The sequence below is a fragment of the Struthio camelus genome, chromosome 3 (genome assembly GCF_040807025.1).
Source record: "Struthio camelus isolate bStrCam1 chromosome 3, bStrCam1.hap1, whole genome shotgun sequence".
Lineage (NCBI taxonomy): Eukaryota > Metazoa > Chordata > Aves > Struthioniformes > Struthionidae > Struthio > Struthio camelus.
The window spans coordinates 56,010,269-56,038,191 of record NC_090944.1 but is presented as its reverse complement, the minus strand read 5'-3'; the positions used below and the strand labels follow the sequence as shown (position 1 = coordinate 56,038,191).

The window sequence follows — 27,923 nt, the reverse complement described above, 5'->3', positions numbered from 1 at the left end:
GAATATTTTGATTAGCACATGTTCTGTTCATCTGCTGAAATCTTAAAGCAAATCAGAATAAGATTACTGAATGTTTTTGCTTGAAGTGGTTCATGCAGTTTCTGCTATCATAAGTTTCAGTTGAATTAGCCTTAGAATAATCTCCCCTTCCTAGCTGAAATAATACGGATGGGCAGAGTACTTGCTTTATTTCAAGGTCTATGATTAAATGCCTCTACTGAGTAATTCACCCAAATATATTGCAAAGGAGGGCAATGACGTAATATTCAAACAGGCTAAGTATGTTTTTGAGAAACCAAATTCAACTGGCACAACCAAATGAGAAAGTATATTTTGAAGTACACAGAGTGATACCTGACTTACTCAATTACAAATAATTGTAATGGCATCTGTTTTGACACACATTGCACTACTCTGCTGCACTGGTATAACTGATATTTCTGTCTCACTGCTTGGACTTCATTGCAGTTGTTTTGAGAAAAATATACCTCTTGCTAGTGCATATTAAATAACTCATGGATTTACAGAACATACATACACATTCTTCTGAGTAAAAGTATTAGCTACACTATTAGAAGAAAAGGCCTGACTGGTACTGATTGACTAAGACGTATGTCTGTTCACAAAAATATCTATTCTCAGAAACAAATTCCAAATGCTATCTATTCTACATTTTGATTTAGGCATAAGCCATGAAAGAGCTAAAGCATTCTGGCAGGAAACTAACATCGTTAACAGACAAAATAGAGATGCAGATTTGTCTTTGCTTAACAATATACGTTCAAATTTGAAAACAACATTGATGTGGATCTAATTGCATTACTTTTTTTAAGCAACTACATTTCACAAGAGAAAATTATTCAAATAGTATTATCATAGTATGTTTTATAATTTTCATCGATAGAATTGACCAAGGTCTTACTACAGTAAGAAATCTTACACAGTAGAAATCTTCCAAAAGTTAACTTACATGATCAATTAGTTCACGAACCATTCCATTCCACTGTCCATTGGCATCTTCCTGGGCTCCATATTTTCCATCCTCCACCAGCCTAATCTCATAGGAAAATCCAAGGATAGTAGATAGCTCTCTGAGGAGGTCGATGCAATAACCTTCAAATCGATCATTTCCATACAAAGGTTTGTCAGACTTCTTGAACATCACATATGGCTCTTCCTGCATGAATTAAAAAGATAGAATAGATGAGTGCCCCCTCACACTTTTTTTTTTGTCTTAAGTGTGTAATTATCATGATTCCTTTCCCTGTACACAGGATGAAAATGAAAAATAGAAGAATTTTTTTTATTTCACAGAATCACAGATCGTTTAGGTTGGAAGGGACCTCTGGAGATCATCTAGTCCAACCTCCCTGTTCAAGCAGGGTCACCTAGAGCATATTGCCCAGGATCACATACAGGCGGGTTTTGAATATCTCCAGCGAAGGAGACTCCACCACCTCTCTGGGCAACCTGTTCCAATGCTCTGTCACCCTCACAGTGAAGAAGTTTTTTCTCAGGTTCAGATTTCTTGGTTATCTGACTCCTAAATCTATTTAACTTTATTTATCTTCCAACTAAATTTAGCCTAAAGACCCTCTTTCTCATTTTTATGTGAAAAAATGACACTGTAGGCTTATCTTCAAGCAGTCGTACCAACACAGATTCTAAATGTGCTCTTTATACTAATATCAAATGCGTTATTTGGAAGGACATTCCGAGTCTCTGTACTGTGTGATTTAGCAACTGAAAAAAAATAAAAATTTTAATTCAAATCCCTAACATCAATCAAGTGTTTCAAATATCAGGTTTTACACTTTTCTTGATTGTTTCCTCAATGCTTTGTTAAGAAAGATATAGAAAATTAATGGAAAAAAATAAGTAAAGGTACTTAACACAAACTTAAAGCCTGAAACAACGTAGGACTTTTACTTCTGTTTCTCAAAAAAGGATAATTTTCTTTAAACAAAAAGCTGAAGAGAAAAAGATAGAAGACAAAGCCAGAGCTTTCTACTACAAGTACAATACCCATCTTCAATTTCTATTTGATAGGTTAAAATATGAGCTCAAGCTTTGCTCACATTTTAGAGAAGCTTCTCCATTTCATATACCAACAAAAAATAAGCACAAAGGAAGGCAAGAAAAAGGGTACTAAATGCAATTACTGCACCAGGTACAAGACAATGAATAATAAGATAAACTCTCCAGGGTAACTTAACAAAGTTCATACAGCCCTAAATCTCCTCATCAGACTTCAGCGGGGTTAAAGGCAGTTCATTCTACAGGCACCTGACAGCTTTAATATGGATTTGTCAGCTTTGCTGATGCTGACCTCTATTTGGAAGTGTCCCATGATTCATGCTTTTTTATCTGCCCAAAACTGGAACTTCAGAATACAGATTTTACCCAAAATACACAGAAGAAAGCAGGGAAATCTGTTGTTCTTAAAAGTGAATGTGTTTGAAGGGTATCAGTTCCCCTCTTGCCTCTCACAAACTTTTTTTTCTAAGTAAATCAAACTATTGAATCAAGACTGCACTGGGATTCTATTTTTATATCTACTGAAATTAAGAAGGTTAAGACCTGATTCAAAAATTTTTTCTCATAAAAAGTACCCTCCTGACCATAGCAGAGCTGCTGAGGAACCTAAGAAGAAATAAATCGCTCAGAAAAGCCACTAGCATGTAGTAACAGAAAACCTTCAAACGATAGATAGATAAATGAATTCAGGGGAGCTCTTCTAGATGTAGTACTGACAAGAACGAAGACCTAACTGAAAATGCGAAAGTGGAATTTAAGTAATGATCCTGGAATGATGCTTAAGAAGCAGAAAAAGTGACAGAATAAAGACAGTACTGCTATGAAAGCATTTCTTAAACTCAGAAAATTGTTATGAAGTATCTCATGGAAAACATCTATAAGGAAAGCAGTTGTTCACATGAATTGTGAATTCCTTACAGAAAGCACTTTACAGGCCAAGCAGAAGCTATGCTAGCACAAAATATAACAAGCATACAAAAAGGAGCAACAAGGCTCAATAAAAGGCTAACGCTGATCAGATAATTCATACAATTAATACAAGAAACACAGGTAAAAAAGCTTAGACTAAATAAGAAAAGGTACCTTTACAGAGTCCTTAGACTCAAAATATTTTCAGGAAGTTTGGAGCTGATGAATTCACCATAGGAGAACCGGTCTGAGCAATTTCAGATCCATTAGCATTTACTTTTAAGAATTTGTGGAAGTTTGGGGACGTTCAAGTATATTGCAAAAGACTTATCTTTAAACTCTTTCCAATCTAATAAATTTTAGACTACGAATAGAGGAGGGCTATGAAGTTACAGACCAGTTAATGTAATTTTCAGAAGAATAACTCTCTTTTGTCCTTGAACAAATAATAAAACTATTCCATTTGTCTGAACATACAGTCAGGAGAATATGGAGAAGGGAAGAAGCTGTGGAAAGCCATAATGTCATGTTATACTCAAAGTCATCCCTCTTTTTCTAAAATTAAATAATAAGAAAATTCAAATGCTCGGATTGTCCTTTTCATTAAGAGAGGTTCATTACCCATCTGGAAAGTTGTAATGAGTCATGTTCCTTTATAAGGCAAAGTTAAATATTTCCATTTATTCTTCTGTGTTGGAGCAGAAAGCATGCTAATTGAATGTGTATTCACTTTATAATAGGGATACAATCATAATTCAAAATAAGCTTTAGAAACTAAAAGATTAATTTAAAAAAGATGACTTCCAAACTGAATTAATATTTCTATACTTCAGAATGAATTATAAATTGCAAAAATTCAGAAGGAAAACAACTGATTAGGTTTTTATTCTATAAAAACTGGTTTTTATTCTATAACTGGTTTTTATTCTATAAAATAAGTTCTGGATAATACAGTGGTTCACTTACTAGACACTGTCAATATCAGATCATTAACCAAGAAAAGACCAATCTAAAACTATGATTTATACATAGCAGAATCATTTCTGAGACACAAGAAACTCCACTCGAAGCAATGGAGCTACCTGGATCTGCTCTGAGTGCAAGTTTGGACTAGTGGACCTCTAGAAGTCCCTTCCTATCAAAATGATGTTATGATTCCATAATTTTGACAGTATTAATGTTTCAGTCGCTGTACTCTGTTCAGTGGATACTGCACTTCAGGAAAAATGTGAACTAACGGATGTCAGATCAGAAGAGATCCATGATAGAAGGTCTACAAAACAGGATGAGGAAAGACTGAAAGATTATAGGTTGTCTTACTGAAGGAACAACATATTGAGGAGGAAGTGATAACTGTCTTCAACACATAAAAGGTTATTACTTAGAGGAAGGCAAAAAGATCTGCATATCCTTTAGAGCGAACAAGAAGTAATGGCCTTAAGCTTTGCCAAAAGAAATAAAGAGAGGTTAGAATAAGGTTAGAAATTATGAGAAACTTGGTAATGATAAGTATAATTAAATGCCACAGTAAGTCATCTAGGAATTTGGACTGCATTGCTAGAAGAATAAGCTAACCTCAATCCTCTTGAGCTAAAAAGAAAACAGCTACCTTGGAAAACTGTTTCTGCTGTGAAAAGAATATTCAACATCAAGTGAACTCATTACAGTTGGGATAGACATTTTTAATTGTCAAGTTATGTGGTTCTGGAGTATTCCAAAATGTCTGGTACTTATTATCAAGTGTAGTTACTTCAAATAAATTATCCTGTATTAAACTGAAATACTCAAAAAAAAAAATGAGTAGCTACACTTTAAATGCTAACGTTTTTAATGAAGACATAAGAAATTCAGTTTCTTCAGATCATTAGAAAGTCAAGTTAAACAAAGTAGAGTTGTTTCCCCAAACACAGTCAGATAAATGATAACTGTACACCTAACCCGTAAATTTAAGATTTTATGTCCAGTTATTTCAGAGTTTGAGAGAAAGCTAATTTTGACATCATCTCTAAATGGTCTTCCAGCATTCATCTATCTACAGGTAGATAAATTCTAGAAGACTATGAGGAAAAAAAGTTGGAGTTTCAATTTTTTCTTAAAAGGATTTTGCCAGTTAGCTCTTTGAAAATGAGAAATTTAATTGTTATGTACTTTTTATTTAATTTTTTCCTCTAAACTATTAGTCGAATAAAGCAAGCACCTACTCTGTAAAATCTGTATGACATCCATTTATCTAGGTATTCCGTAAGCAACTTGACCATTATCACTGGATAGCTGGCAAAAACAAATACTTTGCATATATTCCATATGAGCTTTATGTCAGTTATTTGAAATGGTTTGTGGTTTCAGATATATTTCCTTGAAGTATTTATATATAATATGAAGAGATTTATAAAAAGAATACATAAGTGCCTCTGTATATAGACAGCATATAATTTAGAGATTATGCTATTATATATTAAAACACTACATATATAATATTACATCATATAATGTCTATGCATGGAAAAACTTTAAAAAGTATATGTGAAAATCTTAGTGGAGTTTTCATAAAGTAACAAAACTGAGAATAAATTAAGGCTGTTCCCTAAGACAGGTCAAGCTGGGAACCAAGGGCAGCCACAGCATAGGCCAGGCAGAAGGGGCAGAGTCCCACAGCACCTGAGCTGTGTAAACAGAGTAGAGGCCTACTACAGAGAGAGTCAGGCAAGACAAGGGGAAAGCCAGTTCCAAGGTCACAACAGAAAATCCAAATAATTCCGGAACAGGGCTAGGGGCAGGCATGCTGCAATCTAACACTGACCAGGGACAGAAAGAGAACTGTTGCTTTATTTTCAAATATTACAACTTGCTTCCTCCAGGTGCCAAGGACTTTTTTTTAATATTACTAGGCTTTTTTGCTGTTTGGGGACAGTAAATTTTTATTTTCCACGAAATGATCACCCATTTTCCAGGTTTGGATTTATGCCAGGAATGAGACGTCCATCTTCTGGCCATGCAGGCTGAACTTATCCAATTGCATATTTACTCTTGTTTGAAAGTTTTCCTGGCAAACTACCCTCATTGCTACTCCTGCTCTTTCAGAGTCGTAAGTGCCATTATTTATATGATATCAGAGTAAACAGAAAATTATTTGCTATACCTTGCTGCATGAGTAATTAGAGAAACCTGTGCTAATTTCAGACTGCTAGAGACTTGTGCTAGTTTCACTGAAAAGTTTTGGAAGCCTCATCCATGTTCGTATTCCTCACAGATAAACATACCAGACAAAATCAAATTCTGCTGAAGTAGCCAACAAAATCTTCAGTCCATAAGATGTTTGCTCTCTGAATTATTCAGATATTTAGAGTCACATATGCACCAATCTGAAATCATTTTTTTTGACAAGAGTTTTGTTTCTCTCTTCTATTCCATGCAATTGTGAATTACATGGAGCAAAATTTAAATGTGTATGATATCAGTGAGGCAGTACAATTGTCAATGCATGCTTTTATGGCTTTTATGTCTCCTTTCCTTTTCTTTACTGCAGCAAAAATCTAGTCACCCATACATTCTGGCATATTTTCCCATAAGATCATTGCAATAATCCTCAGTTGCTTTAGCTGTTCTGCTGATGCTTTTTTATACTTTATTACAAAAAAATCTTGTAGCACTTTCTAGAGTTCATGGCTCCAACTCCATACTCTTATTATACTTTACTCTGAGTAGCTTGGACGAGGCTACAGTGGCCTATATGCTAATGTTTAATATTTATAATACTCTTACGGAAAAAAAAACTTGCTGAGAAGTTTGTCCAATGAGTTATTATTAATCTCTTAATACTTTCAAGATCCATATGCTCCACCCTTACTTAGTGGCTTTTGCTGCCTTTGGATCTCACTGCTCACTTCCTTACACTGTCTTCCACTGTCCAAAACATTTGCTTTTTCTTTTCACAGCTTTTGTTTGCCAGGTAGAGCTTTTTCTCATTTAGCTTTGACAGGATTCAGTTCTGATTTATCAGAATGTGTTTTCTGGCAGCTTCATCTGTGATAACTCATTAATTCCAAAGTTTTCTCATGTCCTTCTCTTTCTTGTCTGGCAATATACTATATACATCCTAAACACTGACCATAGTCTTTAGTCATTCTGGACATGTCCACCTTAAGAATCTACTACATGCTTTAGTTGTTTAAGTTTTAATTTCGTATATCAGACGAACATAAAATTAGTTAGACAAGCATACTCTCAGGGAAGTATCTATGCAGTAAACACATGGGTGTTACCCACCCATATGGGTGGGTAATTACTTGTACCAAATTCTTCCGCTAGGACAATCATCACACAGTAGTATGAGTATTTCAGCTGAGCAGTGTGTAAAGATCAATAACTACATATACTTATTTAATTTTGTTCTCAATTTTTATCCTGCAGCTCCTGAGAACGTGACCCTTAAAAAATTACTAGACCTCATTACAAAATAAGTCGAGGCCACACTTGTTTTCAGAATACCTGCAAAATAGTCTTTAAAGTCTTCTAAACAGTTTCAGTTGAGATTAGTAAATGTAATCTTTCAGCTGGCCACATCTGCCCAGGAAAAGCTTCCCATTAGATTATTCCTTGTAGAGATGTGAGTAACTTGAAGCAAATGCCATTGAATAATCTCTGTCTACACAAAAAGCACAGACAAATGCTTTTCTTGATACTCCAAGAAAAGAGTTCCTGAATAAATCCTCATGCAGAGATACTGAATACAGATAGAGCCCTACTCTGAATTAACTTAGGCTATAGCAAAAAGTTTGCATCAGTTTCTACCAGGTACGCTTGTCATTAAGTAAGAGCAATCAGATGGTAAGTCACTGCACTTTAAACCTAACTCTTGTCTTAATCCAAATTAATCTTGCCCCTAGTTTAATTTATTCTTGACATGTGGGATTGAAAATGGAAAACATGTGGGATTGAAAATGGAAAACAGCTTTAAAGAATATCAATATCAGAATAATTTATAGGAAAAAATGCAAGGAGTCACACAGTTTGAGTAGAATAGAAAGAGAAAGTCATTTAGCCATGATTTTAGTTCTCCTTTTCATTTCCAGGTTTAATCTGAAGAAGTGCTCAGTGAAATCAGACATTGTTTTGATTACAGCTGGTTATATTTCATACAGATAGCTTTTTCTCTGAATGGGAAGACTTCAGAGAACTAGTTCCTTTTGAAACAGGATGGTTCAGAGAAAGGCAAAGGGCAAACAACTTGAAATTTTGATTCTTCATAGGACTTCAGTTGCCAATAGCTCTAGTGGTTGAGATAACAGTATAACAATATAACCTTCTCTGGAATTTATTAGAAACCTGAGATATACTACAAATGCATACTTCTTAGTGCTAAGCATCCACACTGCACCTGCAGGAGAAAGTCACGTAAACTGTTAGTAATTTGAAATGCTCGATTTGGGTAATTAACTCTGTAAAAAAGAGCTTGCGTTGTTTGGGAAATGCTATTACCCTTTTGCACATGGGTATATAAATCTTGACAATGCAATACGAGTGAACAATTTGAAAAAATTTAGCACTACAGAGAAGATTTAGAGCGTTCGAAATAAGTCCTTTGTATATGTCCTAAAGATTATGTTCATAGCTTCTCTCAGTAACACACCAAAAGTTTGATGTTACAGAACCGTTACTGTTATGATACTTAGACTTCAATATGTGAATATTAAGAATAGATGAGCTGCCGTTATGAATTTTAGCAAATTTCTGCCAAGTTATCTAGCTTCTTCAAGCTTATCATTCTTGCCAGGAATCAACTGCAAGCCGGTCACTGATGAACTACTACCTGAATGAACAGAAGTCATTTAAAAGGTCATTTTAGAGACAGTCTAGATGGTATTGCAAGCTGAAGAGAGCAGATTTAAGTAAATAATTTCAATAATGTACCAGTAACTTTGCCATAATTAGATACTAATAACAAATAGTGCAAAAGTCTACCACACATTCTTCTAATGACCTTTTACTGTGTAGAATGAATTTTCAATGACAAGGAAAAAAAAATTAACCAATCATTGTACAGGGGTCACGTAACTTGATCCGGTGTTTCAGCCTATTGAAGCTGCCCACGACTGCTCGCACAGCAGCTATCTTTAAATTGCATATTGGACTACCTCAAAAATGACCGGCTGTGTGAGCGGTACAGCTTTCCAAATGGGTATGCAGAACTAATATCCTACATATTCTACTTATATACAAGTATCATCTTAGTAATATTAAAAGGAACTATACTTGTCACGCTGCATCTAGTCTAGTATCCTGTCCTTGAAGCGTGGCTGTAATTGGGATGCAACAAGGGTGAATGGGACATTCGCTTTACAAGTGCAAAAACCATTATAACCAGTTATGAAACAGTGGTCATGACTACCAAAGACTGAAAGACTTTTCTTTTTTCCTGCCTATAGGGACCTTTTGTGGAGTGCAAGTTGGATCACGCAGAGGAAAAGAATTAATTCCAACAGAATTAGCATAATACACTATGGAACATCATATGAGCTGAAGAGATCTTAGCCAGAATAAGAAAAGATCATTACTTTAGATTCAAGGAAGTGAAGGAGTGGGTGCCAGTGAAAAATCAGAAACTTCATAAATCAGAGAGTAGGCTTGGAAGCTATAATCACCATTATAAATATATGAATATACATAGACATATTTAAAAAAATCAGCATACAATACAGCTATGGAAAGACCACAGTGGAAGGCCATGATTACTAGAGAAGTGAATTTCATATTGCTGCAAGTCACTAGTATATCCAATGAAAAAGGTAGTAACGCTCCATTTTAAGAAACAGTAGGTCAAGGGAAATGAAGGGAAAAGGATGGTACCAAGACATCTGCAGATAGCTGTTCAGCTTAACAGTTAAGAAAAACCAATACACTTGCAAAGAGATCTCCAAAGAAGAGTCAAGGAAGTTAGAAAATCCTTCTGGGGCTCCTTTCTTCCAAAAAAAATATAAATTCTATACGGAGCACTTACATAGCAGGGTGGAGTCCTTCCTTTCCAGAAATGCTATTCTATATCTTAACAGTCTTTAAAGTCAAATAAACAGGACTCTATGATATGCTACAGAATATTTTACAGATTTTAGAGGATTACAAGGGGATAGGGCGTTATTCTGAGATATCACTCCAGTCCAGTGAAAGAAGGTAAAGGAGATACGGTAAATTCTGCTGACTTAAAAAATCAAATAATACAAAATGATCTTGTTCCATGAAATGCTGACTTATGGCTAGTTGGAAGGACACCTAGTTTATGTGGCCTTGCAAAGAAAATCAATTATCTGTGACAGGAGCTGTCTAGCCCCTAGTCAAGCTCACTAGAAAGAAATAAGCACTTTTACAGTACAAAACAAAATGAGAAGACAATTAATCAAGTCTATAGACGCTGTGAGGTAGAGAAATTTTTTTTATTAAAAACTTAGTAATGATAATTGCCAAAGTAAAAAATGAGAAGAATTGGAATCTAAATCAAAAACCTAGTAGGAAGACATGCGTTCTTAGAATAGTAAAACCTTATTTTAATCATTTAGAAAAGACCAAGTTGGCAAAAATATTGTCAGAAAGGTACTTCTTGTTTTTATATCAAATGTTAATTGACAGCTTCTTCATCAACATTGTAAAGGATAGGTTACACAACAAGACACAATATATGTATACATGTTACTAAGTTTTGCTAAACATCCTATGCAACATAAAGCAAAATTAGACTATTATAATCATAATGGACACAAATCTGAGTGAAATACATGGCAGGCTGATGTAGTCACTATTAAAACAACCTAAAATAATTTTAAAGGAAATCTAAAGATGAAAATATTCTTACTCAGAAGTACTGCTCATCTATTTCTTATCAGATTTAACTTGACATATAAACAAGAATGGATTGTAGAACTAAACATCAGTGCTAATATAAATAAAAGTTGACATTATTTATTTCACTTATAAACTGAGAGAAAGCCAAGCCAGCCTTGAAGTGAACATTAGCAATATAATGTATCTGATACTGAAAATAGAAAGGAATTAAAGAAAGTTTTTGTAATGCATAGAAACTAACCCTGTATCTTTCTTATGTATTTAAGTGATTGATTATGACTGTACAAGATCCTTAAATTGGTACTAGGTAATATTTTGCAGTGAAATTTACACATACGCAGATTTATTAAAACCTGACTAACCTGAAGTGTAATCATAATAGGGGAATGCCTACTGAAGAGATATAAGCCTGTAGGTTTTTAAATCTTTCTAGGTGTCCACTTACTATGTATTTGTGGTTCTTTTTACAGTACCTTTTTTGAAATTGTCACTAACCTGTTTTCTTACACAGACCTGTAAGAAGAAAAAACTTGTGAAAATTTTTCTGACAATACAATGCTGGGTGAGCAAAACTAATAAGGAGGAAAGATCACAGAGGCACAAAGATCTTGCTACATTGGACTCAAACAAATAGTGTATATTTTAAAGTTTTAAATAAAAACTTCGAGAAACAATAATGGAAATGATAGCTTTAAGAAAGAAGCCTACCCTGGGAGCCCTTGTTGGAAAGAATTATTGAGTTTAATTTGCTCAATAGGTCAGCTTAATGGAGAAAATTCTCCCAAAATCCTCCCAAAAAATCCAAAACTGAATCCCTCAGAACAGCCAAATGAGTACTAAATGTGAGAATGCATATAAAGTAAAGGCACTTCTCATTTTTATGAGAAGTGCAAAGTAGGCTAACTGAAACTAAGCTTCAAACAAAGATATGATTACAAGGAAGAGTAAAGTAGTGGGTAATTTAGAAATTATAACTGTAAATAGAGAATGAATTTTTGAAAAATACGTATTGAGCAGTATAAAAAGTTATGAAAGTTCACTGAAGAATGATATGACCTCCAAGTGACAAATGCAACTGCTGTTTTCATGTAAACTTCCTGTCTACATGTACTATCGATGCTTAAAGATATTTTGCCTTATTGATAAGCTGCTGTCTACTGGGCTGTGTGGTGAACTTTATCCACACTGATTCTTTTCAGCGACAGTGAAGACAGAATAATCAGCAGAAAACAGTCATTTGTCATATACCATGCTCAGAGGGGTTTTGGATGCAAAAATATAGGGATCAAGGAGCACAGAGGTTACGTAAACTCTTCATTTGGCATGAATACATTCTTCTGATGTCCAAAAATCAAATAAGGGAAAAATTAGACAGATTTCCAAAAAGGTGACAAGGAGGAGTCAGCTTTCATTTGTATTGTATTAAAGGCAATATTATATGATCAAAATGTTTTCTTCTGACTTAGGCACTAAGCCTCCATGAATTGGTATTCTTATAACGACTCTCCAAGTTGAATCATTTCTATGATACTCAGTAAGTGTGCTATCTTCAACAGCATATTTTTTTTTCATTAAGAAATATCTATATAGCAGTTCTTAAATTACACATTTACATAGATTTTATTTAAGGACTTATTTTTATTCATTTTTAATGCCTAGATTGCATCATGAATTTAAAGCTTTCCTGTGCACAAGAAAAGATTATTATGCTACAGTTTCTATATGTTAAATCAGAATTGTAGCTTTATAGATTTGTTTTAATGCTTTAAATATACAACTACTACTTTCATGAAATCCCGTTTATTCTATCCAGATGTGGAAGTATACAAATTAACTGATTTTTTTATACTTCATAGCCTTGTTCTCTGTAGTTTCTGTTACAAACAGATTTAGACAAGAAATGCTTATTTGAATTATTCCATGGGTTGTCTATATCATATTTCAATTACAAAGAAACAATATTAAAAATGATAAAAATAAATTCAACATTTCAAATTATTCTGATTTTAATTTTCATGGATAATTATTAAATTGTAGATTGACCATTAATATTTCCAACATGGACATATGTATCTTTTGAATAATCTACAATTTTTATATTACTATCAGTATTGGAAAAGTAGAATAAGAAAAGTGGAAGTCATGATGATGAAAAGAGGAAAATCGTCTTGAAAATCTGCCACTGCTAGAACAGGGAATTTTAATCGTTAACTTCTGTTCACCAGGGATACTGGAGTTAAAAGGCTGCCATATCTAATTAGCATTTATGTCAAATATAAGGAATACACAAAAGGCTTTCACAGTTGGCAGTCAGAATTCAAGTGGGAGAGGTGAAGCAATCCAGTAGTTACAATCAATCAAAACAATGTAATGTATTACTCAGACATCTCACTAGTCATTTAAGTTAGGATATTCTACTAGAAGATATTAAGGCCAAAGACAACAAAAAAAGCAAAGAAGACTTACTCCACGACACTGTCTCTGAGAGAAATTCTTTACGAATATCTTTATTTGCCATCTTTTAAGATATTTCCCAGAAGACTCCCTAGTGTGACCTTCTGGATTATGAAACATGTAGTCATAATTATGTTTTTATAAATCATGACCTGAAGAGTTGAAGCTACAGCAATTCTATTTTGCAGTTTCGCTCCTCATTTTGCCAGGCTCTTAAATAAAACACTTTTCTTTATTCTCCCAGTTTACTTTTAACTTTGGCCAGACTGTAAATTAATTCAGCCGCATCCCAGGAAAGCGTACTAAGTTTCCATTCCAGTAAAGAAAATTATGTGTAAGTGAATGTCTACTTCAGCCAAAACTGCTTCACTGAATAAACCACAGAATGTGAAATCATTAAACTGTTGCACACTGCAGACTGCACTAAACTACTTTTCAGCTAAAATGAATCACATTGCCTTCATGATACAAAAAGAATATCAAAGATATGATATAAGATATAATGCAAAGCAAAACATTCTGTTCTTGTGATGGATCTTAAGCAAGTTTCACAAGACTGTGAGGAAAAACAACAAACCCAAACCCAAGATATGCAACAAATGCAGTAAGCGTTTTCCTAGAATGATTGCCCTTGGTGCTGATCAGTACATATCCTGACTCCTTCAAAAGAAATTATAAACTGATCCTTGTCACTATCTAACAGCACATTTTTACTACTAACTTTTCAGCAGAAGGAAGCTGAAGCACTAGAGAAGTAATTGAGAAAACCTGTTTGAGGTGGTGCTCTAAACTTAAAGATGAAAGAAAGTACTTCTCAGTCATTATCTAGAGATTTAACTACAGGAACATTCTACCTTTTGCTTGTACCCTGGGAGAAAAATAGCTTTGTTGACCTTTTTCTGCTAAGTTAATCTTACTGTAATTTGGGCTGATTGTACTATTTGAAGGCATATATCATGATGCCTTCAAACTTTGTCTATTTTTTCCTAAAAGTTTTACGGAACATTATGTATGAAATAATACAAACAAGCACTGTGGATGTGCCCATCTCTAAGTACCTTGCAAGTCTGAAAGCACCAAATGTTATTAGGGGTACACAGACATTATGATTGGTCTCAGGATAAGAATGATGTTTAACGTAATATTTTGCATTTTGAGCACCATAAACTATAAAGCAAGCTAATTTATCTTTCTCACTGGAAAATTGCTTAAATACATCAAAGCAGTTTGCTTTATATTTCAGCTATGTCTTCAGAAATTCAGTCAATTTTAAAGTCTGTGGCTGAAGATGGAGGAGTGCAGCTGAGACAGAATGGGTTCAGAAAGAAGAGGCTGTAGACTTTGGTCATTAAAAAGGGTATGAGAAATCCGGGGGAGACATATAGGCACATATGGGGAGATAAGTATATAAAAAACAGATAAGTAAAGTATTAAAGCTGAAAAATAAGGAATTGCATATCCCCTGAGAATTCAAAGAAGAATCAGGTGTCATACCCAGCTAAACCAAAAATATAAAATGTCAAGTTTACAGCTTTTCTGCTAGATTAAATAGGTTCAACTATTTCCTGATGATACAAAAAAAAAAATAGTTTATGAGAAACAAATAATTCTTCAGGGTTATAACATCAGCAGATATCAAATATTATTTGAGTTACCACTAATTTAAAATCTAGGGGTTGTCTGATCATCATAGAATCATGCAACGTAATTATGAGAAAATAATGAAAATTATGAAAAAGCCTGTATCAGGTGTCTTTCCTCAAAATACACTATAAAAATGAAAAAAACAAAGATTACAAATCTGAAGTTTTGTGCATGAGATATGATAGAGACATTTTTATAAAGTTAGAAAAAAAGGTTATTCTATATACCTATTTAAAATCTGTAAGTAAATCACAGAAAGAGATAGAAAGTATTTATACAGAAATGAAAAAATTTACATACCTTAACCAATCAAAAAAAAAATTCAAAGCTGAAAAAAAATTGGATTTTTGCTTTAGAGCTGTATTTATTTTGAAAATAAGTATTTATACAGCAGCACATTTGTACTCATTTAAAAAAGTAATATTTATAAATAAAACTCAGGGTAAGGTAGATTTAATTTTTTAACAAAGCTAGATTGTTTTGAAAATGTACTATAATTTTTTCTTGTTCCAAAACAGGCAGAGGTTATTTAAGAGAACTTTAATTAAGTACAGTTTTCACATTTCAAAAATGAAGTAACCATCAAACAGGATTTCAGAGCTCTGGGGATGGTGGTCAAGGGTCTGGGAGCCCAGGTTCATTTTCTCCTCAATCCTGCCTGTGAGGGGGAAGGATGAGAGGAGCAGTAGACAGATTTTCCAAGTTAATAACTGGCTGCACCACTGGTGCTGGCAGTAGGATTTTGGTTTCCATGACCATGGGACCCTATTTGAGGATTGACAGCTGATAGGGAGATATGGGATCCACCTCACTAAGCAGGGCACATGTGTCTTTGCCAATAGGTTGGCCAGCCTGGTAGCTTTAAAATAAGAAAGACAGGGAAGAGTTATAGAGACAGGGTAGACAGTAAAACTCTACTCAAGTCAGGATGCCTCCAGGGGGTGCATGCAGCCAGGGAAGTGCACACAGGACATGGCTAAGGAAGATCCTCTTGCACCTCTCCTGGGAAGCTTACACGCTCGATTGGCTCTCTGAAATGCCTGTATACCAACGTATGCAGCATGGGGAATAAACAGGAAGAGTTAGAGATCTGTGTGTAGTCGCAGGGCCGTGATCTCATTGCAGTGACAGAGACACGGTGGGATAGTTCACATGACTGGGATGCTGTCATGGATGGCTACGTGCTTTTTAGGAAAGACAGGCCAGGAAGGCGAGGTGGTGGAGTTGCTCTTTATGTGAGGGAGCAGCTAGAATGTATGGAGCTCTGCCTCAGGGTGGATGAAGAGCAAGTGGAGAGCCTATGGGTAAGGATTAAAGGGCAGGGTAACATGGGTGACACTGTTGTGGGGGTCTACTACAGGCCACCTGACCAGGAGGAAGTCATCGATGAGGCCTTCTACCGACAGCTGGAAGTAGCCTCACGATCACAGGCTCACGATCACAGTAGCTCACGATCACAGGCTCACGATCATGAAGTAGCCTCACGATTACAGTTCTCATGGGGGACTTCAACCACCCTGACATCTGCTGGGAAGACAGCACAGCTAGACACAGTCGAGGAGGTTCCTGCAGAGCATTGAGGATAACTTTTTGACACAGGTGGTGAAGAAGCCAGCAAGCAGAGGTGCAATGCTAGACCTTGTACTAACAAACAAAGAAGGTCTGGTTGGAGAGGTGAAGGTTGGGGCAGCCTTGGCTGCAGTGACCATGAGATGGTGGAGTTCAGGATCCTACGAGGAGGGAGCAGGGCAATGGGTAGGATTGCAACCCTGGACTTCAGGAGAGCTGACTTTGGCCTCTTCAGGGACCTACTTAGGGGAATCTCATGGGGTAGGGCCCTAGAAGGAAGAGGGGTCCAAGAAAGCTGGTTCATATTCAAGCATCACTTTCTCCAGGCTCAGGACGAGGGCATCCCTCTAAGGAAGAAGTCGAGCAAAGCGGGCAGGAGACCTGCATGGCTGAGCAAGGAACTCCTGGCCAAACTCCAGCAGAAGAAGGAAGTGTACAGAATGTGGAAAAGGGGACAGGCCACTGGGGAGGAATACAGGGACGTTGTCAGAGTGTGCAGGGATGCGACAAGGAAGGCTAAAGCCCAGTTGGAATTAAATCTGGCAAGGGATGTCAAGGACAACAAGAAGGCCTTCTTCAAATACATCAATAGCAAAAGGAAGACTAGGGAAAACGTGGGCCCGCTGCTGAATGGGGCGGGTGCCCTGGTGACGAAGGATACAGAGAAGGCAGAGTTATTGAATGCTGCCTTTGTTTCAGTGTTCACTGCTAAGGCCAGCCCTCAGGAATTCCAGACCTTGGAGACAAGAGAGGAAGGCTGGAGAAAGGAAGACTCTCCCTTGGTGGAGGAGGATCAGGTTAGAGATCTTTTGTCCAAACCTGACATCCATAAATCCATGGGCCCCAATGGGATGCACCCACGAGTGCTGAGAGAGCTGGCGGATGTTATCGCTAGGCCACTCTCCATCATCTTGGAAAGGTCCTGGAGATCAGGAGAGGTGCCTGAGGACTGGAAGAAAGCCAATGTCACCCCAGTCTTCCAAAAGGGCAAGAAGGAGGAGCCAGGAAACTACAGGCCTGTCAGCCTCACCTCCAGCCCTGGAAAGGCGATGGAACAGCTCCTCCTGAAGGTCCTCACTAAGCATCTGGAGGACCAGAAGGTGATCAGGAGTAGTCAGCATGGATTCACCAAAGGGAAAACATGCTTGACCAATCTGATAGCCTTCTCTGATGGAATGACTGGCTGGGTAGATGAGGGCAGAGCAGTGGCTGTTGTCTGCCTGGACTTCAGCAAGGCTTTGGACACTGTCTCCCATCACATCCTCCTAGGTAAGCTCAGGAAGTGTGGGCTAGACGAGTGGAGGGTGAGGTGGCTTGAGAACTGGCTGGATGGCCGAGCTCAGAGGGTTGTGGTGAATGGCGCAGAGTCAAGTTGGAGGCCTGTGGCTAGTGGTGTCCCCCAGCGGTCAGTCCTGGGTCCAGTCTTGTTCAATGTATTCATCAGTGACCTGGAGGAAGGGACAGAGTGCACCCTCAGCAAGTTTGCTGATGATCCTAAACTGGGGGGAGTGGCTGACACACCAGAGGGCTGTGCTGCCATTCAGAGGGACCTGGACAGGCTGGAGAGGTGGGCGGAGAGGAACCTACTGCAGTTCAACAAAGGCAAGTGCAAGGTCCTGCACGTAGGCAGGAATAACCCCAGGCACCAGTCCAGGCTGGGGGTTGACCTGCTGGAAAGCAGCTCTGTGGAGAAGGACTTGGGAGTCCTGGTGGACGTCAGCAAGTTAAGCATGGGCCAGCAATACACCCTTGTGGCCAGGAGGGCCAATGGTATCCTGAGCTACATAAGGAAGAGTGTTGCCAGCAGGTGGAGGGAGGTGATCCTGCCCCTCTACTCAGCCCTGGGGAGGCCTCCCCTGGAGTGCTGGGTCCAGTTCTGGGCTCCCCAGGACAAGAGAGACATGGCACTACTGGAGACAGTCCAGCGGAGGGCTACAAAGATGATTAGAGGGCTGGAGCACCTCCCCTATGAAGAAAGACTGCAAGAGCTGGGCCTCCTCAGTCTGGAGAAGAGAAGACTGAGAGGCGATCTCATCAACGTGTACAAGTATCTGAAGGGGGAGTGTCAAGAGGATGAGGCCAGCCTCTTCTCCGTGGTGCCCAGCAACAGGACAAGAGGCAATGGGCACAAACTGCAACACAGGCAGTTCCGTCTGAATCTGAGGAAAAAGTTCCTCACTGTGAGGGTGACAGAGCATTGGAACAGGTTGCCCAGAGAAGTCGTGGATTCTTCTTCTCTCGAGATATTCAAAATCCACCTCGACACGACCCTGGGCAATGTGCTGTAGATGACTCTACGTGAGCAGGGTGGCTGGACTAGATGATCTCCAGAGGTAGGTACCTTGTAGATCCAACCTTGGCCATTCTGTCATTCTGTGATTCTATAACAAAAATACTCCTAAATACTAGGTTATCACAGACTTTTCGTAACCCTCACATATGTCTTGAAAAAGTTAAACTTGACAACTGGGAGCTTTACAAAACTTTGATGTGGGCAGATATGAAGCACAGAAAAGCCATCAGGAAGCCTCAGTGGCAGGAAAGGAACATCCTTTTCAACTGATCAGGAGAAATGAAACTATATGAAAAGATGAACAGGCTCGTATGCAATTTAGCATAAGTAAACAAATGCCCTACCTACGCCCTTATAAATGTGAAATTTGAATTCCAAAGTTAAAAAGCTTCCAAAGTAAAGCTTTACATTTCCAAAATAAAAGTAGAATATGCATTAGAAAAAAAAAAATTTTAGATCTCTATATACAACATGTAAAGCAAAGTAATTTCAGAGTTCTGATAGATTACATAACTAAGTCAATTTAGCAGGTATAAGAATCCCTTTGCAATAAATTTGAAAATTCTTTTTTTTTTTTTAGCATTGGAATGCTCTGAATGTATAATTTTAATTCTATAAGAAGTTGTGAAGTTCAGAGGCAGATGACATTAATATGAGAACAGAATAATTGTGTCAAAAATAATGATAATGTTTGAACATTAGAAAATATTCAAACATTTTTTTTTAATTTATTTTTCAAATATTCCCAAAAACCACAGGCTGATCATTATTCCATCAGATTTATGTGGCTTGTACTTTGGGCTGCTATGGAACCCGATCTTTGAAGCAAAATAGGCCTTTGCACCAAGATTATACGCCACTAGACTTCTGAGATGTGCAAAGTCCTGGGAACCCCAACTTCTTCCAGTAATACAGCTGATGAACAGCGTTTAAGACAATTAACTGTCTTTCACCTTGTTTCCTACAGCCTGCATTACGCAGAAGTCAGGACGGAAAAATCACATAAGTCTCTCTTTATTTGGAGTAGATCAATTTATGCATTACAAGTTATTTATTACTATTTTGCCTATCAATACACTTTCTTTAGTAGACATGGACATAGGAGAAAGAGCGGGTATAGTTACCATTTTTAAAGATCTTCATGATTACAATATAAAGGAGGAAAAGGATACTGTTCAGAAGACAGAGTCAAAAACAAATACTGAGGTCTTTAAAACAACAGTAAGTGTTAGAGCCGACTATAGAGAAAACTAATTAAAATTCCATGGCTAGCAGTATGTTAAAGGCTATTGTAGAGAATTGCTAAAGTGAAAAAACAGCCAAACAGCCTGGAAAAATCATATGAACACCTTAAATGAGCGAACTCCCTTTTTTTAAAGTCATATTTTTCAGAATGAAAAAGGAGAGAAGGAAAAGGCGATGAAGAAAAAGACATGTTTCTAAGAGCTGTAGCACTGTGTACTGATTCCCCTCACAGATCCCTTGCTTTGCTACAAAATGAGAATTTAGTAATATGCTTTCTGTCCCATATAAATGTACTAAGCACAAAAAGACAGAGCTACAAAAGTAAGCTAGTACATCTTTTCTGCATTCAAACAAATTTTTCATTCATTTTGTTATTTTGAATATTACTCTTATCATGACTTTACAGTTGAAAATAGTTATGGCAAATGCAAAAAACATTTACCGAACCAAACAGTAGCTGAAGGTAGTTATAAGTGAGTAGCTAGAAACATCTATTTGAAAATGCACATACATACTTCTTATATTTAGTTCATTCTATCCAGGAATGTGCAAAGAGGACAGATGCCTACAAAATGCTACTAAACAAAAGTTATCTATCAAGAAAAATTATATCCTTGACCACAGAGAGCAGCTGCTCTCTATCACAAATTTTAGGGACCTACCTACTTTTGTGAGTGTGACCAGTGCAAATTCAGTGCTCATTGACAGAGCTAGTACTTACATTTGTGCAGCTTACCTTTTCTTGAAATCAGTAATTCAAACAAAAACATGTAAGTATAAATATCAGTACACAAAATCAGTATGATACATACAGTTACATGAACTAAAACCTCACTAATAGATAGGTGTTAAAACTCAACTATTAATGAACCATACTATTTTATTGAGAGTCTTTCTTATGAGTTCTTGCAGGGATTGATTTTGGTCCTACCACTGTTACCACTGGTTTGGAAGAAAGTATCAATGATTGCTAATGAAGTGTGCAGATGACTCAAAGGCTGGATGACTAACGAGTAATGAAGGGAAGTGGTCACTAATAAAGATCAATCACTAGTTAGGAGAAATGCTCGTACATCTACACGCAAAAGAATCTAAGAGCAGGAATACAATTCATAGTAAATGTGTATTTTGGAAAGCAGTAACCCTGGGAAGCAATTAGGAAAAAAATGAAACACAGTTATGAGCTGTCAGTGGGATGTTTCAAGAAAAAGCCCAGGCAGAATAACTGAATACAATATAACAGGAATACAGGTTTCAAATGGAATTGGTAAGACACTTAGTAGTGCACCTGACATCCATAGGATTTGAAAGCCTGAGCAGGGTACTGGGAAGAAATGAAAGACAGGCTCAAACTCTAGAAAATAGGGCTTTACTGCAAGTGAGTATAAGAGGTTGATTTAAATTTTACAAAAAAGAAATTTGAGAGATGATACATCTACAATCTATAATTTGTAAAAGAAGAAGTTGTACAAGACTATGCTGTTCTTAGTGTATAAAGAACTTGTGGCTGAAAGTGCAAGTCAGCCATGTTTTAAATATACATCAGTTATGTATTTTTTAATGAGTGGAATAAATGAAATAATAGATGTCAGAAGACTTTCTGTAGCTTGGAAATCTTCATATAAGAATAGAGCTTACGTTATAGTTCAACTTACTTGATGAAATTCTCTGGCTTAGAATATGTCATATTCTAGCAGTAGGTTAGAAGCACACCGGCATTTATATCTCTGTACTTATGAAAATTCTAGCTTGAAATGTTAAAATAAATCTTAGCAGCTAAAAACTTCTTATTAAAATTGTTGGAAAGTGAATTATCTTTGGATATCTACAGAATCATGTGGCAGTTTCACAGCAGTCTCACTTCTGGCAAGCTTTTCATTTGTGTTGAAATTAAAATTACTATTTCAAAATTATAGTAAAGAAATTACTGAACGCTCATTTTTATGTAACTAAGTATATGCAATTAGAAAAAGTCAATAATACCTCACCCACCACTGTGAATTTGTCAATAATGGTAATGAAAAAAAAGTTGCTTAAAACGTTTCCTCTGATCTAGTTCAAATGATTACTAAATTACATTTCTATTTGATTAAAAATTTCAAGGTAATAATCAAGTAACAACTCTGATGAAAATAAATGGCAAATACTTTCCATGAAAGTATTAGCATGGTGTTAGACTAGCAAATGAAAGCAATGAATTTTGCCAGCTAAAATCTTCAGGCTAATAACCAGACCAACTTCATTTGAATCAAACACCTTTTGTCCTCTCATATGTTGCTGAACTAAACTGTTTTGTCAAGGATCCAAAAATTTTAGTCAAAAATAAGCAAACTTAAATTACTAATCAACTGAGATAACTCCAAAATTAGAATAATTCACTTACAATTTAGATGGGAATAAATATCCATGACTGAGTTAACAACTGTAGTTTATTCATGACACAGTAATTGCTAAGTAACTGTAACATATACTACAAACTGTTCATTACTGTTGTAATTAGTATAGCTTATTCTATTAACTTTCATGTACAACTGTATTTCTGGAAATGCAAATGTATTTGCTTACCAAGATGGTGGTAACAATTAAAGAGCGATTGGATAGGGAATCTGTGATGTTTGCTGGTTTTCCTTTCTGATTCTCTGTCATGTTAAGGCCACTTGCTGGATCCCAAGTTCCAATCTATAAAACAGTATAATACTATGTAAATTGTCCATCAGTTATACTTCAACATCTAGGAAAGAATACTAGAAGTAAAAAGTTAAGATTGCTAACACTTACTATTCACCCCTGCTCCATTTTCCTCTGTCATTATATTTAAAGTCTGCTTGTTCAAAACACGATTTACTGTATTTCAAAGTGTGTTTAGTGAAGGGTGACATTCAGGGAAAAAATAATGCAAAGAATGCCTGAAGTCATTCTGAATACTTAATTTTTTCCATTTAAACTTTCATTCTTCAAGATAAACCACATCTGATGATAACTTAATAGCTGGGTGAAAATTTATTTGCAGAGCACAGAGCATCCTCTCTCCAGAAGGATTTATCCTTTCTCTCATCAGAAAAAACAGAAGGGCACAAAGAAGTTTTGGGGAAAATGTAATGGGGAAGACTGAAAGTAGATTAAGTGTAATAACTTAATTGTTTTCCTGATAAATGTTCAGTACATATATCTTTTGACATTCTGTACCTCGAATTTCTTATTCCAGTAAACTCAAAATGATTTTTATCTAAGTAAGAAAGTCCAGGGTTATGCTTTAAGGTTCAGGTCAAGGACAATGTTACATACTCTGAAATATGTAATGGGTCATATGCTTACATTATTCAACTTCAATTTCATTACTATGAAACGAAAACTGGCAAGCAACAAACACAACAATCCATCTTTAGACATCAGAATTTTTTGGCTAAAGAAAAAAAAAGCTCACTCCCTTTCTTTTTTTTTTGCTTTTAGAAACAAATTTAGATTAAAAATGTTTCAAATTGTGAGCAACATTCATGCTATAAGGTAAAGATTATTTAAATCTAAATCAGGATAGTAATTACATAATTCTGTCAGGTAGCATACTTAATTACTGACATTTATTTATTTACTTGGTTACTTATTTATATTTATATATGCGCATATAGATTTTTTTTTAATATCCAAACTTTTCAGAGTGATTCCTGAGGAATTTATACTTTTCAAGTGACTTGTTACCACAGAGCTTCCAAGTCAGTTCAGGATGCAACGTGGTAGGGTTTGAATTGAAAGTGTTACATCTCTAAAACTGAGGAGAGTGGGGAAACAGAGGAAAGGGACGGGGGTGGTGGGAGGAAGGAATGAGGGAGAGGTGGTAGAGAGGGATAAAGACAGAGAAAGATAGAGTTGCAGAGAGAGAGGGAGGGAAAGAGACAGTGTAGAAGAAAGATAGGGAGAGTACGATGGAGAGAAATTCAGCACAGCTTGAATTAGGAGATTATTTTGACAAAAACTTTGACAGAGCTCTTTTAAATTAGAGGACTGGCTAACATGTATTCTCTCTACTCAGAAGTGTCCTGCTGTAGGGTTGGAGAATTACTCCTGGACTGAGGAAAAGCAGGCTTTATGTTCTTTCAGAATAAGTAAGTTTTCTTCAAAGGCATTTTTGCTTCAGCATCAATTTCTCTTTCTCAGTAAAATAACCTATAAGACCAAAGTGTTAACTAAGCACTTCAGTCTAATGAAGACATTAATTTTCCTTTTCTTAATTTCACCCCACTATACCCTAAAGAAACTGCTCTGGTTTTGCTTATATATACAATATATCTTTGAATCTCTGCAACATTCCCCACTATTCTTTGCTAACATTTTCCTAACTCCTAAATTTTTCTAATGCATAATAACTAATTCTTACTGCTCTTGCCAAAGCTTGTCAGTGCATTTAGTTGAAAAATTAATATCATCACATTTAAAGTCAAAATTAACTATGAAAGGAGGAATAACAACTTCCTTTTCTGTGAGCTTCTGCATGCACTGCTCAAGCGCATACTGGTTGTTTTTAAACAGGCATATCCTTTTATGAATATTTATCCTGTTGCCTCTTATGTATCTTCATTATTACTGTTTCCCAAGATCCTTTTTTTCTATCATATGTTTTAGAGTACTGTATTTCAGTTGAACGCTATTTCCTTCCCATATTTCTAATCTCTGTAGATCCTTTCATTTTATTTTTATATTTTCACGGGTGTTCATATCTCCTAATATACTGTCAATTGAGAATTAAATTTAAATGTTGTTGTGTTTCTACTTTCATATCAAACTGATAGCAAAATAAAAGCATACATAATACAGATCCAGATGGCAGATACCATGTCTTTAGCCCAGTGAATATCCCTTATGCAGTTCCAGTCAACCCAGAAAGTTAACAAAGCCAACTCTTTTTTTTAATAAGATTGCAAAGTAGTATCAAATATGTTACTGAAATGCAAATATATTGCATTGTCTGCATTTCATTAATTAATTTATTTTACACTTCTGCCAAAAAAGAAATTAAGTACATTGTCAGAATTTTATTTTCCAGAAAACTCATACTGCTTGATGGTTCTCATATGCCATCCAGTGTCTTTAAAGCCATTCTGGATTCCAGAGACTTCCTTTCCTCATTTTCTTCAGTTTTCCTCTTTTGTCATTTATTTACATTTAGACTTTGCAGCCACTACTGACTCATTTAGCTACTCCTACACCATGTATCCTTCCAATTTTATTTCCAGTAAGGAAGACAGGCTGCATTGCACCTATTCTACTCATACACAAACAACTAGCTTTGCAAATCTAATCACAGCTTTATAATCTTTCTTTTTTTTCTTAATCCCAGTACTTCCATCATGGAATACTCATGGGAAGACTCTTTACTATCAATCTGTTGCCAAATGTTTTTAAAAATAGTTCAGTTCTTCAGTTACAGGTTTGCCACTGGACATTTTCAGAAACGTTGTTACCTACTTTAACACGGCAAAGCAAGTTCACGGATTATGAGCTTTTTGGAAATTTTCCTAGTAAGAGAAATAATATCCTAAAATGGGTATTGGAGAAATAGGTTTCAGAAAAATATATTGTTTACATTAACTTCTCTATTCAATTATACATAAGAAAAAAAAGGAAATGCAATCCCGCAGCATGGTGACTTCCCTAAGTTTTCCTTCGCATGTGTGGGGACAATATTACTTGGAGCAACACCTGCTAAAGCTTTATCTGAAGACGAAGGGCTTACAGAATACTGGATACGGTGGCTAAACACAAACTGCAGGGCAGATGCAAACTGTGGCATGTACAGAACCTTTGTTCGCTGACACTAACAATGAGAGAAACCCTGCAGATTCCTGCGCTTCCTCTCCATGGCAGCATGGTAGGAGAAGAGGAGGAGAATGATCTGGGCTTAGATCATCATGGAGTCATGTAGCTAGGCGAAAGATATGTATGTGCTCCCAGAGCCCTTAGTTCAAATAGAGCCAATATTAGGCTACACAAAAAGAGCCCCTTCTCAATCCCTGGATTTCTCACTCCATCTCTGTAGAAGAAAATCTGACAGCAGAAGACATACAAGCCTGTTAGGCTCTTTTTCCTTAATTTTTTTAGTGCCACTTACTAATCAGAACTTTGTATTCCAAGAAAAGAGTAACAGTTCCCTTTTAAAACACAGAAAATAGCTAAAAAATAGCTATTTTGTTTCATTTTGTTTTATATCATGTGATTCTTCCTGAGTTAAAAAGATGCAAAGAAAATATAAACACACATACCCACAGGTTCACACATGAGGATAGATGATAGGATTGGAATCACCACTAAACCTAAACTCAACATAAAGTGAAGATAAAGTATTTTAATGCACGTTTCCAGTACTAGCTTTTCATTCTCGTCCAGGTTCTCTTGAATCTAAGGATCTGTCTAGAAGCTGCACACAGTTAAGGAGCTGCTAATCTTCACACATCAGAATAACAGCTTTTATTAGAAGACTTCTCTCTTTGAAGGTAGGTATGGGCTGAGAATGGATACAGTTTCATGTAACACATAAAAGCTTTTCTTGAAACCCTGTATATTAAAATGCCTTTATATGGAGTCTCAATTTAAAAGTTCTTATTAAACTCCTTATTTATTTTTTCTGATGAGTGTTATCTCTATGATCTAGAGTGCTAGGATGAAAACCTGTTTGCGCTATCTTCAATCATTTTTAAATATTATTTCCCAAAAATATCTTTAAGTAGGTACCTATAAAAAGTTTGCTTTTCAAGTTGTTCTCAGCATTCATCTAATGTGCTCTCCCTCAGGTCTGTCTTCATTGCAAGACAAATTTTCTGAATCCAAACATCCCAAATTTTCTGGTCCCAAACATTCAAGTATGAGTGCCTGGGGACTTAGCATGCCACTTCCATTTCTGCAGAGGAAAACTTGATACATGAAGAGGAATGAGGCTGGCAGGTACATGTAGATCATTTAACACTCTGAAATTTGGCTGAATTAAACACTGTTTATCCCTTTGTTATGGACTTCCATGAAGACAGTCACACACTATGAAGACATCTACTCAAAAGGTCCATAGGCTAAGAACGTCCTTTGAAATCAAACACCTTAATGTATAGCCATATTTTCAAAAGTATCCAGAACCAATGAGCCACTTGGGGGTTAACTATAGATCCTGTCTCCCATATATTTCTGAATAACAGAAGTAATGCCACTACTTATTTTTTGCAATTTGTTTCATAATGACATTTATAGTCTTCTGGTGGATACACACAATAATAGTAAGAGAAAAATCCAGAGCTCTTTAATTTTAATGAGACCTTAGCTTGCAAAGGCATCACTAGGATAAATGTATCTCACCAAATATTTAAGTTGTCAAAACTGATGTTTTACTCTCTTTTGAAAAAAGAGATTTTGTATCAAGATTATTTCTAAAACATGATCCTCTTAAAAGCACAAATTTATTCTCAGTATACAATTTGATTTTACTGTAAATAGCATTTTATCCAGGGAAAAGAATTTAAGTTTCTTTTGTGAATTTTTTTTTAATGTTTCACATCACTTTCCAGGTAAACATCCTACATACCTTTTCAAGACCTTCTTCCTTAAGGCTGATTACATCTAAATCAAAATCTGTCCTTAAGCCATTAGTTTTGTTGAAAGTTATCCTGCCTGTGAGGCCTTCCCAATGGGCCTATGAGGAAAGAAAAAACAATTTCCATAAATAAATACTATTCCCTTCCCTCTCCCCAAAAAGAACAAATTTTATTTCTGTCAAATGGGAACCATTAATTATTCATTCTGTCTAAATAATTTACCTTGTGGTAGATTTTTAAAAAGTATCACAGAATCACAGAATCGTTTAGGTTGGAAGGGACCTCTGGAGATCATCTAGTCCAACCTCCCCGCTCCAGCAGGGTCACCTAGAGCATATTTCCCAGGATCACATACAGGCGGGTTTTGA

The 27,923-nt window shown here is 36.2% G+C and overlaps 1 protein-coding gene across 3 annotated transcripts in view; it reads right to left on the bottom strand.

The window, feature by feature from the left end:
* GRIK2 (glutamate ionotropic receptor kainate type subunit 2) overlaps nucleotides 1–27,923 on the bottom strand; it is a 424,245-nt gene that overhangs the window by 174,821 nt on the left and 221,501 nt on the right. For all 3 annotated transcript variants that reach the window (XM_068937889.1, XM_068937891.1, XM_068937890.1), the window contains 3 exons: nucleotides 27,546–27,653; nucleotides 22,550–22,663; nucleotides 971–1,177 (listed from right to left, as the gene is read on the bottom strand). In XM_068937889.1, coding sequence (XP_068793990.1) covers nucleotides 971–1,177; nucleotides 22,550–22,663; nucleotides 27,546–27,653 — 429 coding nt within the window. The remainder of the gene's footprint in view (nucleotides 1–970; nucleotides 1,178–22,549; nucleotides 22,664–27,545; nucleotides 27,654–27,923) is intronic.